A 16,761-nucleotide genomic window follows, 5' to 3' on the forward strand; every position below is an offset into this window, starting at 1 on the left:
AAAATTTAATCAGAAGGACAATAAAGCCAACAGTCAACGTTTTCTTGAACTTTTACAGCATAAACTTCTGCGACAAGGCAACGACAGCAACATCAGCCAGAAAATTGAAAACCCTGACAAAAAGAAACAGAAGGTTGTTGATTGTTGCTTTTTCTGTTCTCACTTCCTGATGCTTTTTTCTCCCTTATGTTTCTATTGTTAGCAGACTTACCAACCCTTACAAACTACATGGAAATTTTTTTTCATATTTTGCCTCAAATTATAGGATTTTTTCATATTCTCAACATGAAAAAAAATCATATTTTGAGATTTAGTATTCGTTTTTAATCAAAGCAGTGATAAAAGTTAAAAATACAATGATTATAATAAATGAGGATTTCCAAAGAGGGCAAACACTGCCAAATAAGTCTTAATCTAGTGTTAGATTAAATGACATAGAGTAGAAAGAATTAAAGGGTTATTGTTAAAAAGGGCTTATGGGTAGTTTGAATTGTGAGTTCCCCATTCATTGCATTGTTTGATCTAAATCAAATATAGGAAATTCCTATTTTGGAATCGTTTTGATCGATCAGTTGATAAAGGAAAAGGTCTATTTCTTATTCTTGTGACTAACTCTTGTATTTTTGCATATTCTATTGCATTTCCCCAAATGTTCATATTTTCGGTCGCTTTGCATATTAAAATACAGAATTTCATACTGGTTGGCAAGTCTGTGTTAGCAACAATGAGGGCCAAGCTACATTTTGTTTAACTTAAAGTTTAAAATGACTTTTCCAGCCCTGCTCTCTTGTTGAAATGACACCCCCTACCCCTTCTTTATAGAGCAACTCTGTCACGTTTTATTACTTTCATCATCATCATTTGCAGTTAGCTTCATCAATATAACTGTCATCTGCATTTTTTGCGCCGCAAATATCAGGGGGATCCGCAAATTTTGGCAAATTTCCCAAAATTGGCAAATCGCGTGGCAAATTTTTGGGAAAAAAAGAAGTGAAAACAAAATAACAAAAAAAAAGTGCGAAACTTTTGAGAAATGTTGCAGCTTTGCCTGGGCCCGAACCAAGGGAAGCTACTCTCTACGGATAATGATCCTTTAAAATCTTTGTAACAACGCTATTCACAGTCATTTCATTTCTCAAGTCAAATAAATCTTTTAATATATATTTTTTTTCTGTATCGTGTGTTAATTTTTACTGAAATGCTTAGTTCTCCTCGGCAAATTTTGGTCTTTTTGGCAAATTTCGGGGGGTTTTTTGGCAAATTTTAGGTCCCAATTTGGCAAAAAATGCAGATAACAGATATAATAATATTACTACCACCATCGACATCATTACATCATATTACGTCAAATCATGAAGTAATACAATTTACCTGCTGATTGTGACATGTTGATATATTGAATTGCATTGAATTAATCACAGTTGTTAATAGAGACCTTTTTAAAAAAGGTTTATTTTGAATTACTAAGAACACTATTCAAGTTTCATGTTTGAAGGTGTGTGTGGGTGTGTGTGTGTGTGTGTGTGTGTGTGTGAGAGAGAGAGAGAGAGAGAGAGAGAGAGAGAGAGAGAGAGAGAGAGAGAGAGAGAGAGCTGCAATCATGTTTCATGTCTGCTTTGCTGAACTATATTGTTACATTTTGCGTATCTAGCTCTAGATTAGATTAGATTCTAGATCTATTCCTTTTCTTTTAATTAATAACGTGGTACTTGGTAGGTCCGCAACTTGAGGAACAAAACTTGGTAATCTATGGTCTTTAAGGAATGATGATTTTCATTTATTTTTTTACTCCTCTGCTGCGCGTAATTTTCTGGTTATCTCAGATTATTACGTAGAATACCCACACGCTTCGCACGGGCTGAGCGAGAACTTTGCCAGCCGCCATTTTAATCTCCGTGCTGAGGCCATAAGGGTAGTGAAGGTCACGCTCAGCCCCCTTTAGGTTATTTTACTCAAAACACTGGGAGCAAGTAGCAAACGTTCACGTCGTGCTCCTGTAATCCTTCTCTGAAGGAGACTGATTGCTACACTACGCGACCAGAGAGAATAAATTGGGCGGTAAAAGGATAGCCCCTCGGCCCAGACAATGGAAAACTTCAATGTTGTAAGTTTCAACACAGAAGGAATCTCCCATACCAACTGCAAGATACTGACAGAGCTAAAAGCAGATATAATTTGCTTACAGGAAACCCACAAAGACTCAAAACCACCTTGCATACCTGGCATGCAACTAGTAATACACCACGAACACCCAAAATATGGAAGTGCCATGTACACTCGAGAAAAATCTACCATACTGAAAAGCGATGATCACTCAGAAAATGACATTGAGATTCTCAGAGTAGAAACAACACTGATTACCATCATATCTGTGTACAAACCTCCATTAACCCCATTCAAGTGGCCCCAAATGAATCTATCCGATAGAAAACCAACCCTGATCATTGGAGATTTTAACAGCCATAATACTATATGGGGATATGAGCAAAATAACCTTGACGGAGATGCTGTTGAGGAGTGGGCGGCCGGCAATGACCTCACAATCCTCCATAACCCCAAAGACAAGAAAACCTTTATGAGTGCCCGGTGGAAGAAAGGTTACAATCCGGACCTGGCATTCATATCCTCTCAACACTTCTCAAACTTTGAAAGGACTGTAGGTGAGCCTATACCGAAATCTCAACACAGGCCTATTACCATCAGCATCAAACCAGCTGTTAAAGCCCTCGAATCAAATGCGATACCACGATTCAATTTTAGAAAAGCAAATTGGGAAAACTTTACTAAAGATTTAGACAATGAGATCACCAATATAAAAAGTGACCCACAGAGATACGACGACTTTAGAACACTCATATGGAAAGTTGCAAAGAAAAACATCCCCAGAGGATGCCGAAAAAGTTATATTCCATGTCTCCAAGATGAAAGCAAGAAACTATATGAAAGATACATTGAATCATACAAGGTGGATCCTTTCAGTGAAGAAACCCTAGAACTGGGTGAAGAACTCACATCAATGATAGCCGATGAAAGATCAGAAAGATGGAAGGAATTAATAACCTCCACCAATATGACCCTAAACAGCAAAAAGGCCGGACTACAATTTCAAAACTGAATAATGACAAAAATACCCAGACAAGAGTGGCTGCAGTAACACCTGACCAAGTAGCACATCAGCTTCTACTGAATGGGAAACCAGCCAAGAAAGCACGAGGCCAACTAAAAGCCCTGAAACGTGAAATGGACAAAGCCCTCAAGGATAGTGAAGATCATCTTGACTCTTTTACCCTGGAGGAGCTACTAGAGGCCTTGTCCCATCTGAAGGCAGGAAAAGCATCTGGACTGGATGGAATCACAACTGAGATGATTCAACACTTTGGCCCGAGAACCCTATCCTGGCTATTGGACCTCTTCAATGTATGCGCAAGGACAAACAGGCTGCCAAGTGCATGGAGGAAAGCAAGAGTAGTCGCCCTACTGAAACCGGGGAAAGATCCAAAATCCAAGAAAAGCTATCGCCCGATCTCCCTCCTGTGCATCGCATACAAGCTATTTGAGCGAATGGTTATGTCCCGCATGTCACCCAGTCTAGACGAACAACTGTCTCCAGACCAGGCTGGATTCCGACCAGGACGGTCAACATGTGGTCAACTTCTTAACCTTACACAATTCATAGAAGATGGGTTTGAGACAAAACAGGTCACTGGCACAGTCTTCGTCGACCTCACTGCAGCCTATGACACAGTGAATCACAAGATCCTACTCCTCAAAGTGGCTAAAATGATAAAGAATAAGAAAATTGTAAATATTATCCAGTCACTTCTCGAAAACAGGCGCTTCTTTGTTGAAATGGATGGCCGGAAGAGCAGGTGGCGCACCCACAAGAATGGTCTTCCCCAAGGATCAGTGCTGGCTCCAACACTTTTCAACATATATATACAAATGATCAGCCTGAGTTCCCAAATATCCGCCGATTCATATATGCTGATGACCTATGCCTCGCAACACAGGATGTGTCCTTCCAACCAATCGAGAGCAGACTGACAAATGCCCTAGACACCCTTACAAAGTACTACACTAAAAACTCGCTGAACGCCAACCCAGGGAAAACACAAGTGTGTGCATTTCACCTCAACAACCACCAAGCCCACAAAAAACTTAACATCAAGTGGAATGGCCAGACATTAGAGTACAACTACCACCCAGTGTACCTCGGAGTGACGCTTGATCGAACTCTGTCCTTCAGAGAACACGTGAGAAAGACCAGGGCAAAAGCGTCCACGCGTAATGCCCTCCTTGGAAAGCTGGCAAACATGAACTGGGGAACTGACCCTAAAACTCTAAGGACCACAGCATTGGCCCTCAGCTACTCAACTGCGGAGTACTGCTCAGCTGTATGGGCCCGATCATGCCATGCCTCCAAGCTAGACCCCGAGCTCAACAACGCCTGCCGGATCATAACGGGCCAGCTGAGAGCAACACCATTACCACTGGTCTACCGTGCACAGGAATAGCCCCACCACACATCCGGAGGGAAACTCATGCCCAAATACAAAAATACAAACAGGAAATGGACCAGAGACACCCCCTTCATGACCACAATTGCCCCAAAAGCAGGCTCAAATCAAGAAAAAGCTTCCTCACAGTAGAGAGCCTTCACCCAGACCACTCAGCATTCTTCCGCCTGGACAAATGGGTAGAATGGGACAAGACAGCAAACGATGCCCTCCAGCCCCCAACAGAAAAGCTCCCAGCAGGCACAGACCTCAAGAGAAAAGAATGGGTGGCGTTGAACAGAGCTAGAGCAAAGGTGGGAAACACCGCCACCAACCTCTTTAAATGGAAAATCTCACCGGGCACTGAATGCCCATGCGGTCACCCCAGACAGACCATGGACCACATCCTGTCCGAATGCTCGCTGGGACCTCACTGCACCAATGCTGACCTGAGGGAATGCAAACTGACTGCCCGGGACTGGCTGACTCACTGGCGCGACAAGATATGATGATGACTCAAAACACTGAAACCGGAGGTATTTGACTTTGAGATATTGCGAAACCGGAATTCCGGCATGAACCGTAAAACTGGCACCCATGATGTGCATAGAGGAAAAGATATGAAAGTTTGGTGGGTTTTTTTCCCAAATTCATGAAAATAGCTTTCCTGGCATATAACCGAACCTTCCAATCATTCCTTGGAATAAACTCTGAGGAAAAATAAATAACCCTTTGGGGATGAATAAAAGTAATCTTCGTTATTTATTTTATCTTTTTCAACAAATTTTAATTTAATGAAATTCTTAAAACAAAATACTTCTTTTATCTCTTCTCCAGTATAAACATTTTTTAAATATCGTAAAATCATTTTGATTCATTCATATATTCGAAGTAAAAAATTCTGGCCAAAATGAAAAAGTAAATCAAAATAGTTTTGATGGTTTAAAAAATACATAACTGGCCATACAACGCTCTCCAGCTCTTGTCTGAAGCTGTAGATTATTAAAGAATTGACCAAAAATTAATATACAGTGGAATCTGTTTAAAGTCAACACTCTTTGAAACTGATTTCTGCAAAAAGTCCACACTCTTTAAAGTCAACACCTCTTGTCGGTCTCAAATTTTCTGTTCTCCACCTGAGTGAAAGTCGAAAGTGTGCTCCATTGATAATGGATAAAGTCAACCCTGCTTAAAGTCAACGATCTTTCTGATCTGGCAGTGTTGGCTTTATCAGGATTCCACGGTAACAGCTGTTGAATAAAAATAAAAAAATTATAAGGAATATTTCAGGCTTAACCCTTCTTCTGCCAATGACAAATACAATATGCTATTTGTAAAGTCTATACCTAGAAAGACAAGAGCAGAGCCAGAAAAATTCCTTGTATCTTTTCTTTATTTCTTCTTTTTTTAAAAAGTAATTATATTACGTTTTATTCAACATTTCAGTGTATTTTTTTCTTCTGGCAGAGTGTGAAAGCATACTCTCCACCGGTGATAAAACAAGAAATAAAATCTGTAGGTATTTTCTTTGAATTAAAAAATGAAAAATTAGAACTTTGAGAAGAATAACAAAATCGGGAAAAAACGAAATCTCAATGTAAATGGACTATTTACTGTTCGCGTTTTATTATTAAAGGAGAAAAAATCTGTTTAAAAAAAAAAGACCTCTGATGAGACTTAAAGTATATATAATTTTCAAAGACAATCCCTCTTTATACCTGGGAATATTGTCTGAGTGTCTAATTGTTGACTCGAACCTCCAAGACATAATCTAGTTTATTTTCACTCACAAAATATACTCTTGCACCCTAGCAATTTCATCTCTATAAAATCTTGATACATCAATCACCATTCTCGTCTTGTCATCACTCTGGAGCAAATCTATGACTTTGGTAAACTGGGTGGGATGAAGCTGAAAAGGATGGGGGTGGGTGTGGAGGGGCATTATTGATGGTTGGAACAACTACAGGTTGCCCTTGTGAGAATGGGGAACGTTGGGGAGAATTGAGGGGAGGACGCAGGGGACCGGTGGAGCGAGAGGCTTGGGACTGGGTGAATTGTGAAAACATCCCAGGCAAAGGAGGTGGAGGTATGTTGGTGTTAAATGTGGGAGGCCTGATGATAGGGTTGTTGAAGCTGCTTGCAAATGGAGATGAAAAATGAGGAGTTGGTGGTGTATTATGAGGTGAAGTGATCATCTGTCCCTCTGTCCCTAACCCACCCCCTCTACCTGAGGCCTGCCCTACCCCTGTTCCAAACCTCGGCCGTGCAGGGATGGTAGTGTTGTAGACTGGTGAGCGGGGATTAAAAGTAGGAGGGACAAAACTAAATGGATTGATAACAGCATTGTTATTGTTATTTGTTGTTGTAGAGTTGACTGAGCTGCCAGGTTGGGGTGTCGTAAATCCTGTCCGTCCTTGCCAGGAAGGTTTACCACCGAACGTTGTATGGGGTTGAGGAGCTCTCGGGGCAGAGCAGAAAGAATTGCTGTTGTTAAAACTTTCTGCTGACAGAAAAGTTGATGTTGATGTTGTGGCTGGCAGAAAAGTTGCTGTTGACCTTGGGGCAGAACTCTTTTTTCCTGCTGAAGATGTATAAGAGCAAAAAATATTTGTAATTTGTAGAAAATGTTGAGGTATGACAATGAATTACAAATCTGAAGTTTATTTCTTGCGAAATGAATGCGATTTTCCAAAGAATCGAGCATTTTTTACCTATATTGGTAAATATTGGGGAAATAATAAGCAAACATGTCAGCATTCGACTCTTACATTACTCGTGCAAGAGTTACATGCAAAATCACAATTATTTTTATTTCAAATCAAAAATTGGCACTGCATGTCACACTTAATTGGTGGTCAAAGAGGAAAATAATTATCCAATTCTATCGGTGTTAGAAGCATATGCCAAGCCAAATTTCCATTTCTACATCTTGTATTCAATTCATGCCAAGAGTCACATAAGGTCTTACAATTGTATTTGGGCTGCACATAATTATCAAATTGTCTTAAGGCCTTTGACAACATGCCCAGTCAGCAGTGATTTGATAGCTGGGTCTGCTAGACATTGTGCAGCAATATGGTCCACAGAGTGTCCAGGGTTCGAGTCCTACTTGAAGCAAGGCATAGTGAACTCCTTGAAAAAGGCTCCTTACATTTATGCATTCTCTTACCATACTCAAGATATTGAAAAGTACCTGGCCATTAACAGCAAAAATTATAATATCACCTAACATGTGTTATGTCTTGTTAGTTCTACATGTTAAGTGTTGCTGTTGGCTTGGGACCCCTTGTAAAGCGCATTGAGCACGTTTAGTGGATACTGATATAAAAATGCTCATGATTGCATTGTGGAAGGGTTTCCAATCACCATGCTAGAAACGTGTCTATTATGAAGAACTTATTGGAAATTCTCAACACAAACTTTTAATCATTTGTAAGCAGTGTCTTTACTGTGTTCTAATCACTTCAAGAACTTAAACGTAAAATGTCACATCTCTGATCATTTTGGCTTGACATTCACTTTTCGACATCTGGGTCACTCTGACATAATACTAGATTGAGTAGATGGGTTACAAATGACAAATGCCCTATTCTGTAAAAAAAAAAAAGTTTTTAAAACAACAACAAAAAAACTCAACTCCCTTTTATAATTTTGGCCACAAAACTCGTCAAGACTTGGTGTCACTTTCATAAATAAAAATAATTTTGTTCAATAAATTTTCATCAAAAGACTTAAGTCCCAAATTCAGGACAGAAAAATAAGAATCATGCCTAATGTCCATTACTTACTTGTTTTAAATTGTGTCGGGTCTCCAAAAGGATTTCGAGTCATGGTTCCTTGGGGCAAACTTGATTTGCTGGAAGGAATTCCCACAGAGGAGCTGTTTCCGTCTGGTACTAAAAAAAAAAGGTGAATCATGAATCATTACGTATGGGTTGTGTATAGATAGTATGCAGTTGACGTCACTCTCGTCTGTTATTGTTTTTTGCCCCCACGTTTATGAGTAATACTTACGAAACGGTGTTATCCAGACTATAAACGTTCATGGTTACACATAATTTTGTGTGTTGGTCCATTATTTTTCCGGATGGCAATGTTATGAGCTTCTTAGCCAAGCGCATACTATCTATATGATAAAATTGTTAGCACCACACAAAGACTGCTGCTTTATCCACCTCTGAACAGTTAATAAGACCAATACACTGTAGTCCTTCAGAGCCATGAGTCCCATAGATCCAAGTTTACAGTTTCTATAGTGTTAAAAGAACAATAAAAATTGCTTGCTACCATTTGGACAGGATGAAAATCTATTACAAAGTACTTTCTACGAGATATGACAGTCCCAGCTACCCAATCACAGATGGGTCGACAGGAAGGTCATAAAAAAAAAATCTCCTCTCACCCGAGATTGATTCCCTCCCCTTGCTCGAGTGCTCTACCACTTAGCTATCGGGAGGCCAATGGCCAATACATTAGACAAAGGTCATGGCAACATTGGAACAAGAAAAATATATTGTTATAGAAAGTTGACATAAATGAGCAACCACTTGGGTGGGTGGGGGGTGTAAAGTACCAAGAATGCAATGTTGACCATGTTTTGTTTTTTTGTTTTTAAGGGTTTTACGGCGCTTGCAACACATTAAGGTCATATCAGCGCCAGTAAAAAAGAAAAAAAATGGGATAGTAAAGAGTTATAGAATTACAATAAAGCATCCGAGAAAAGGGAAGAAAAAGGGGAATTGGTTCAAAAAATAAACAGGTGTAGATTGCAAAAGCACACTATCAAAGTACTTAGTTTGAGATCACTAAAAGTTTCATCCAGACACAAGCACAGGTCCCAACTAAGAGGAATACACTCAAATGTTTACCAATCATATAATATAATGTGTAAACTAAACATAATACAATGCATAACAACAGAGAGATGATTTACAAGGAAAAAAATATCATCTCCCAAAACTATAACTATACATTCGACTGTTTCCCTCTCGGCCAAGGACTCTGACCAAGGTCAGGACAAAACCAAAAAATTTCATTCCAAGAATAAGACAGAAAGCAATTGGAAAACAGATAAGAGGGGATAAAAGACACAGCAAGTACCTCCCTGCCCACTGTGGGAGGTAGGAACCCCACCTAGAATGTTGACCAGAGAAATCCCCAATGATGATCAGGGATAAAATCTTATGGGGAAACCATATACTTGGCGGCAATGTCCTTCTACTCCAATGTTATTTTATAGACGTGGGCAAGAATCTCAAGCTTTAGATAAATAGTTATTGCTTTTCTCTTCAACGTGGTAAGTGTAATGGACATTGTGATTAGTTTTCATATTCGAATGCATGATCACCAATCACAGATAATGATAATGGGTCGATAGCACTGTATCTCATTACTAGGGCGAGACAGCACCACCTAAGCTAGCTTTTTGTGTCAGCCCTGAGTGGAATAAATATCATTGGCCAACCAATCAAGCGTTTTCATTAAAGTCTCTTTTTGACTGTCTACATGAAGTTGTCAATTATCACCATAAAGACACCACTAAACAAGGTTTTCAATAATCTGTGTGTCATTATGGTGACTTTTTTATAACTAATGAATATATGAGGGACTTGTGACTATAAATAGGATGTCATTAAAACAAATGTCGTTATAAATGTGGATGCACTATACAAAGATCTGCCAACACAAATATGTACATATCAATTTAGGCCAATCAAAAAAAAAAAAAAAAAAAAACTTACCAGAAGCATTGCTTTTCTTATTGGATCGTCTTTTCCTGCATTGAAGAAAAAAAAAAAAAAAACAAGAATGTATACAAATATAATAATTTCAATATGTGAGAAAACAAGAATTCCAATTGAGAAGACTTAATTTATTTTTCCCAAAAAACATGTATATTTTTTTCTTTCAGAATCAAGGTCAAACAATCGATCACATAATCATTGTAAAAATTGCTGTATCTCCATCAACAGCCAACACTGACGTTACCTTTTGGTCCCTGCTGATTCTTCACTGGCTTTCTTCTTCTTGGCAAAAGACAACTTCTTTTTAACCCTTCGCTCCTCCTCATCATCAGAATAGTCTCTTGCCTGGTAGGACAACAAAATGACAAAGAGTAAAAACTTAGTGTAATCTGAATGGTAATAGTAATGTAAAAAAAAAATATAGATTGACAGCCATCATCATTACAAGATCATCATCGTCATCATCGTCCTAATCAAAACATTAGATTTTGATTAGATCTCTCATTAAAGGTCTCTTATGTGCGATCATCTAAAAGTTTATGGACAAGCAATTCTTCAGATTTTCTGAATTTGAAAAGAAAAAAAAGCCTTTTGTGTAATTACGTTTAGGTCTCTATTTCAATGTTTCTATTTTTTGCTATAACAATAATTAATATCAATATCAATATCAATGATATTAATCTATTGAACTTCTGCTCTTGTACTTTGATAAAAAAAGGTCTTCATAAATGAATGAAAGAATTCCTGTAGGCTGAGGCTTTTACAGAATCATGAAGGATTGGTTATTATTAGACAGAAATAAATACTGGAATGATATCCATTAAGTTACTATAAATAAAAACAAAAAATAATAATATAAATTATTCTTTCCATGCCTTATGCATTGTAAATCTACATTACTCAGGTTCTTCTTTATCAAAGATCATTAATGATCGACTGGAATGCATTGAAAATGGATATACACTGACAAAACTTCAAATACTCACTTCTAAAGGGGGCTCGTTGTCACTTTCCCACGATGCATCTACATAGTTTCTCCTGTGTTAACAACAAATCAATTCATGGTATAGCCATAGATAAAATCAGTAGTATTATGCAATGTCTATAAAGGGAGTGAGAAAGACTGCAACATATTATCAGTTATCTAATGTGTTATACATTATTTGAACAATTGTTGAAAGCAGATTGCATGAGCCAGTGCAAGAAAGGTGGCAAAGATAGATTCTAAAGTTTTATTGCCTGACGTCATCATCTTTCATGGTACAGGAAAACATGTCACCACTCAATAGATCCTGTGCATTGTAAGTTCCTTTTAACTCTCTCGAGTTCATATGAATGGAAAATCGAACATTATTTGTTCAATTTTCAACCATGGGGACCAGAGAGAATTAAGAACTGATTTAGGTCATTTATGCTATTATCAAACAAGGATTCAATTTTTCTTTCAGCCTCTCAATATTTTATTATATGTTTTGTCATCATAAAAAGACCATTCACTCTTCTTTTTCTTTTCCCCTGGCATTTAAAGCATGTCTGTACATTGCACAATTCAGAAAATATATTTAATTTTGTAAAGTAATTCCCTGCTTAATAAATCAAAGTTATACCCCATACAAACACCATCTGAAATAGAAGACTTGAGCGGTGCGAGCATTTTAACAGATAAGTTCTAGTCATACAAAAAAGAATCCTGCTCTACTAAATTCAACAATTACACTTTAAATTTTTGCACTGGAAGTGATTAATGAGAGAATTTAATATAAGAAACATTTGATTATCTTTACTCACCTTTGGAGCTGTGCTATAAATACATATTTGGTGAAATTGTCTGCCTGAGGAGCAAACATCACCTTGTCACCAACTTTGATGTCTTTCCTTACAATATCATCATTGGAGTTGAACCTTACAGTGTAAAAAGGCATCTCAACTGTTCCCATTGTCTCAAATATCTGAAACAAAATGAAAATTGAGAATGTATCAAATGGTTCTGTTCTGAAACCAAAACAATACAAAAGAAATGAATTTTCTAAATAATAGATTTTCCATCATGAGGCTTGACAAATAATACCATGACATCAAAACAGACAAAAAAAAAACAAATAAGTAATCTCACTGCTTTCCTTCGGGGAAAAGTGGTGTTAACTGTGAAAGTGAAAGAACTAAAAAACCTGAATTTGTCAGACTGATGGAAAATAAAACTGTAGATTCATATTTTACCAGAATATTAAGGGTGTCTGCATCACATGTGGAACTGAAATTAAATTGACAAGACCAAAAGACTTGTTTTTTGTTTTTAAGAGTTTTATGGTGTTTGAGATACATTAAAGTCCAGTAAAAAGGAAGAAAATGGGATAGTAAAAAAATTCATGGATTTACAATTTGAAAGCACACATAAAAGTAAGGGGAACTGGTTCAAATAAGGAACAGATGTAGATTCCAAGAGCACATTATCAGTGTACTTAATTTTAGATCACCTAAAAGTCTCATCTAGACACAAACACAGAGAGGAATACACTCAAATGTTTACAAACCAATGTATTTGCAACAAACAAACAAAAAGTAACAGTACACAACATAGAGATGATTTAGAAGGAAAAAAATATAATCTCCCAAAACTATGACAATACATTTGATTGTTTCCCTCCCAGTCAAGGACTCCATCCAGGGTTTGGACAAAACTAAGTAATCCCATTCCAAGACAAAGACAAAAAGCAACTGGAAAACAGATATAAGGGGATAGAAAACACAGTGTGACCTCCTGCCCATCATGAGAGGTCAAAGACCCCACACAGACCATAAGACTTAACTATCTGCTGACACAAATGGTCACAGGATTTCTTGAAAATATGAGAATCACTCACCAGTCCAAGAGGTTGCCTATTCTCTTGGAACAAAACTGTATCATCAAAAAGGGCTGGAGATGATTCCACTGACTTGATCACAACTGAAAGAAGATCGAAGTATATAAAATGTTGATTATGTCAAAGGCTGGCATTAAGAGTTTCTAAATGGAGACATTAAGATGAGGTCGACTGCAGATATGGACTATTAAGAGATAAAAAGTCCGTTTTCACTGAGAAGATCTTTGGTCCGATGTAACTTCAACACCATCAATGTCCTTTGAAAAATAGCTTTGAACGATATCAGATTCCAGTATAAGCCACACACAAAACTATGAAAACTGTTTTGTCAAAATTGATTAATGGGAATGATACAGACCAGATAATTATTATTATTGTCACTCAGAATAAAAGTTTCCTAAAATGTGCTTGAACTAAGTGTGGAAATAATGACACTCTGAACTCTGAACCCAAAGGGAATTATTACATTTAAGCCAGCACATTGATTCTGCAGTATGGAAATATTACAGACTTCAGGATATCAATAAAATTTAAGTGTTAAAAGTAATGAGGGGGGTGGCGGGGGTGAGTATATGAATACAACTGATCTAAATACGGTGATTGTGTGACCAACATTAGAAAGTAGAAAAGCAAAGTTGAAACATTTCTATTTCTAGGCTGAAAAATTGGCCCCCAAAAAAAATACGATTTAGATATGAGACATATTGTGGTAGACTTGGATGTAAAGAGTCGACTCTGTTAATTTGTTACTCATTTTGGAATTCAAATCAATGAAATATCAAGAATTAAGTTATTTACTTATCCTACACACAGGGAAGAACTAGGCAAGGTATATGGCAATAGAATAAGTTTCTTTTTTTTAAAAATGTTATATCAAAGATAAGTGTCGAAATACATACCTAATACATCCACAATACCAGTAATTGTACCCAAAACTTCTAACTCCACATCATCACCTGCTGAGATGGTCAAGTATTCAAGAGGAGGTAACTCCTGACAAATAGAAAACAAAAGATGAATATATCTAGTTACAATAACAACTGGACCTGTAGCTATATGAGGTGAGCATTTATGTATTAACTCACTCAACCCTAACACCGACTATATCCGTAGTATGCCCGGAGTTACTATTACTTTTACCCCATGCCTATTTATTACATTTTTCTGAGACAAATTATAGGCGTAATATCAAAGCTATTAATGATCTTAATGTCTACATGTTCATGGTAGTTGCATAAAAATATATTGCATATGCTCACTTTTAATACATGTTTTTTTTTTCCAATTTTGAAAAGTAGCAAAAATATCTTGGATTGAGTGAGTTAAGTGGTAGTGAAAATTCAACTACTAAATGTGCTCACAGATTTAATTTTTTTTTTTTTGTTCTTTTGACAAAGACAAAGACATTAATATTACCAGCAAGTTGATGAAAAAGTGTGAGGAAAGAACCTTTCCTTAACGTATCAGTTTTAGTACCTTCAGTGATATCCAAATCAGGGACCTAAAGCAAAGGTTGGAATCAGAAGCTATCAAACTACATAACAGCAAGTAAATATATATTTGACCTGTCAGTTCTGTTGGACTGTTTTCTATTATTTATTTTTTCGTCTTCCAACTTACTGAGCAAATGTTTTCTGAGACTGAATATGCTTTTATCAATAATAACTATATTCTATATACTTCTAAATTTAGAAGAATCACAAATAAAAATTTTTTTGGGTAAAAATCAGCTCATTAAAAATCACATTAGAGGAAGGCATTAAGGCTGTGAGCTAAAATCATTGAGGAAGAGGAGTATAGTCAAGTAATCACCTCAGGGAATACCTCTCCTTTAGTCCTTAGTCTGCGGTCATCATTTGCCTTTTGGGTTAGTTTCTTTCTGAAATATATAAAACGTTTTTTGCAACTTAAAACAAAAACAAAAAAACATTAATATTAATAGTAATAGATAAGCTTTCACGTGTGATAAGTATTTAATTTACTTTATTTTATGTTTCACCTCTCCAAAACAATTTTCACTTATTATCCCTTCCTTCATCTGTTGTGTAATAAATAGTATAATCTTATGATAGGCATAATTGTACATAAATCATTTATTAAATTGTGAAATATGTCCGTTTAATTGTTTAAAAAAGCGATTTAAGATGCAATGCATTTACAAAAACAAAAAATAAATAAATAATTGGAGGTATTTCAGTTCCTAACTTTAACTGCACCCCATGTATATCCCCTCTCAAGTAAATAAACAAAATACCAACCTATTTGCTTTAGTGTCATGGCTGTCACCATTACCAGTGTTTTCATCACTGCCGGCGCCATCAGTATCTTCATCCTCATCAAAGTTTGACTCTAAATCCCCTGTATGGAGTGACTCTGTTTCAGTTTCTGATTCTAAACAAGAATCTGATTCATTTCCACTCTCTGAATCACTGTATGTGACTAATCGAAAGTTCTGCATTTGTTGTGATGATGGTTGATTTTCTATTTCAATACTTTTGTTTGGTTCATAATCACAATCATTAGTTTTTGAATCCTGCTGCTTTATGGAAGTGCCAGAAGTCAGGTCAAAAACCCTACTAATTATTTCGTGTCCTTGGTGTGAATGATCAAAGTTGGATACCGAACTAGACTTCATGTCGAACAAATCAAGTGACGGGTTTTCTTTTAAATGTGATGGATCTTTACAAGCATTATGAGTATGAGGATCACAATCTCCATTCTCTGATGTATCATGATTGCTTCCATATTCGATATCACCATCATCTTGTCTTGGTCCAAGAAGAGTCGATGGAGAAGATTCTATTGATTTGGAGTTGTTTTCCTGGTCGGTATTTTCGGAGAAATCAGATGTCTTTCCTATGACGTTAACTCCACAATTCACAAATTCCATGGAGTTTTCCTGCTTAATGTCGAATTCTTCATCGACTTGTTTATCCATGTCTGCTTGTACTTGCTGCTGCATCATCTGATAAGGCTTTCCAATTCCATCACATCCGTCGTAGTCATTGTGACCGTGAACTGACAAGACTTGATGGTCGAGGTCATTACTTATCTTTCTCTTTTGAGTAAAATATTCAATGTCGGCACTATCCTCTATTTCTGCCTTTTCCATACTCAAAATTTAAAAGATTGGGGAATAATATATATACTGCGCTAAATGACCGTTTCCCACAAAACTGACAATGATAAAAATAATTTGTTGGACTTGGTGGACAACTCAACAGAGGGCCAGAGGACACGAGGACCATGACTAGGACATCGGACTGTCACAGTCCATTCTGAATTATTTTAAAGAATCAACTCAACAATAATACCACTATCAAAATCTTGACTTGGTAAATATACCTTCATAAAAGAAAGAAAGAGAGGGAATGCAATGATCAATGAATGAATAGGTACCAATGTTTATGTTTCCATCTACAACTTCTACTTTCGATTTCCATGTCCAAATGTCCACATGTTCGGCAAGAAGCAATTGCCAGATAGTCTGTAGCTAAAATGCCAAATAATTTCAACCCCCCCCCCCCCCCCCCCCCCCCCCCCCCCTCTCTCTCTCTCTCTCTCTCTCTCTCTCTCTCTCTCTCTCTCTCTTTCACCACCTCCTCCTCTTTCTTCTTCTTCTTCTTCTTCTTCTTCTTCTTCTTCTTCTTCTTCTTC

The 16,761-nt window shown here is 37.1% G+C and overlaps 1 protein-coding gene across 2 annotated transcripts; it reads right to left on the reverse strand.

Moving 5' to 3' along the window:
- Positions 1 to 1,496: 1,496 nt before the first annotated feature.
- Positions 1,497 to 16,577, reverse strand: LOC144973656 (uncharacterized). Of its 2 annotated transcripts, none has more exons than XM_078916378.1 (10): positions 15,363 to 16,577; positions 14,917 to 14,983; positions 14,004 to 14,097; positions 13,105 to 13,187; positions 12,032 to 12,192; positions 11,230 to 11,281; positions 10,488 to 10,588; positions 10,241 to 10,275; positions 8,288 to 8,395; positions 1,497 to 7,080 (listed from the first exon to the last, which is right to left on the reverse strand). In XM_078916378.1, exons 1-10 carry the CDS (start codon positions 16,214 to 16,216, stop codon positions 6,362 to 6,364), a joined length of 2,274 nt encoding a protein of 757 aa, XP_078772504.1. In that variant the 5' UTR covers positions 16,217 to 16,577; the 3' UTR covers positions 1,497 to 6,361. The 2 variants fall into 2 exon arrangements, with proteins under 2 accessions (XP_078772504.1, XP_078772505.1); XM_078916379.1 differs by having other exon boundaries at positions 5,872 to 7,077; positions 15,363 to 16,561.
- Positions 16,578 to 16,761: the final 184 nt, after the last annotated feature.

Source organism: Berghia stephanieae, chromosome 5 (genome assembly GCF_034508935.2).
Source record: "Berghia stephanieae isolate SIO BIC M18660-M18661 chromosome 5, UCSD_Bste_1.3, whole genome shotgun sequence".
NCBI lineage: Eukaryota > Metazoa > Mollusca > Gastropoda > Nudibranchia > Aeolidiidae > Berghia > Berghia stephanieae.

What these genes read in the sequence shown, in the direction of transcription:
- LOC144973656 (XM_078916378.1), bottom strand. Translation starts at nt 16,216, where the DNA reads ATGGAAAAGGCAGAAATAGAGGATAGTGCCGACATTGAATATTTTACT. An exon ending in AAGGAGAGGTATTCCCTGAG is followed by an intron (nt 14,098 to 14,916) that starts GTGATTACTTGA and finishes TCTATTTGTCAG; the next exon opens with GAGTTACCTCCTCTTGAATA. An exon ending in TGGTATTGTGGATGTATTAG is followed by an intron (nt 13,188 to 14,003) that starts GTATGTATTTCG and finishes ATCTTCTTTCAG; the next exon opens with TTGTGATCAAGTCAGTGGAA.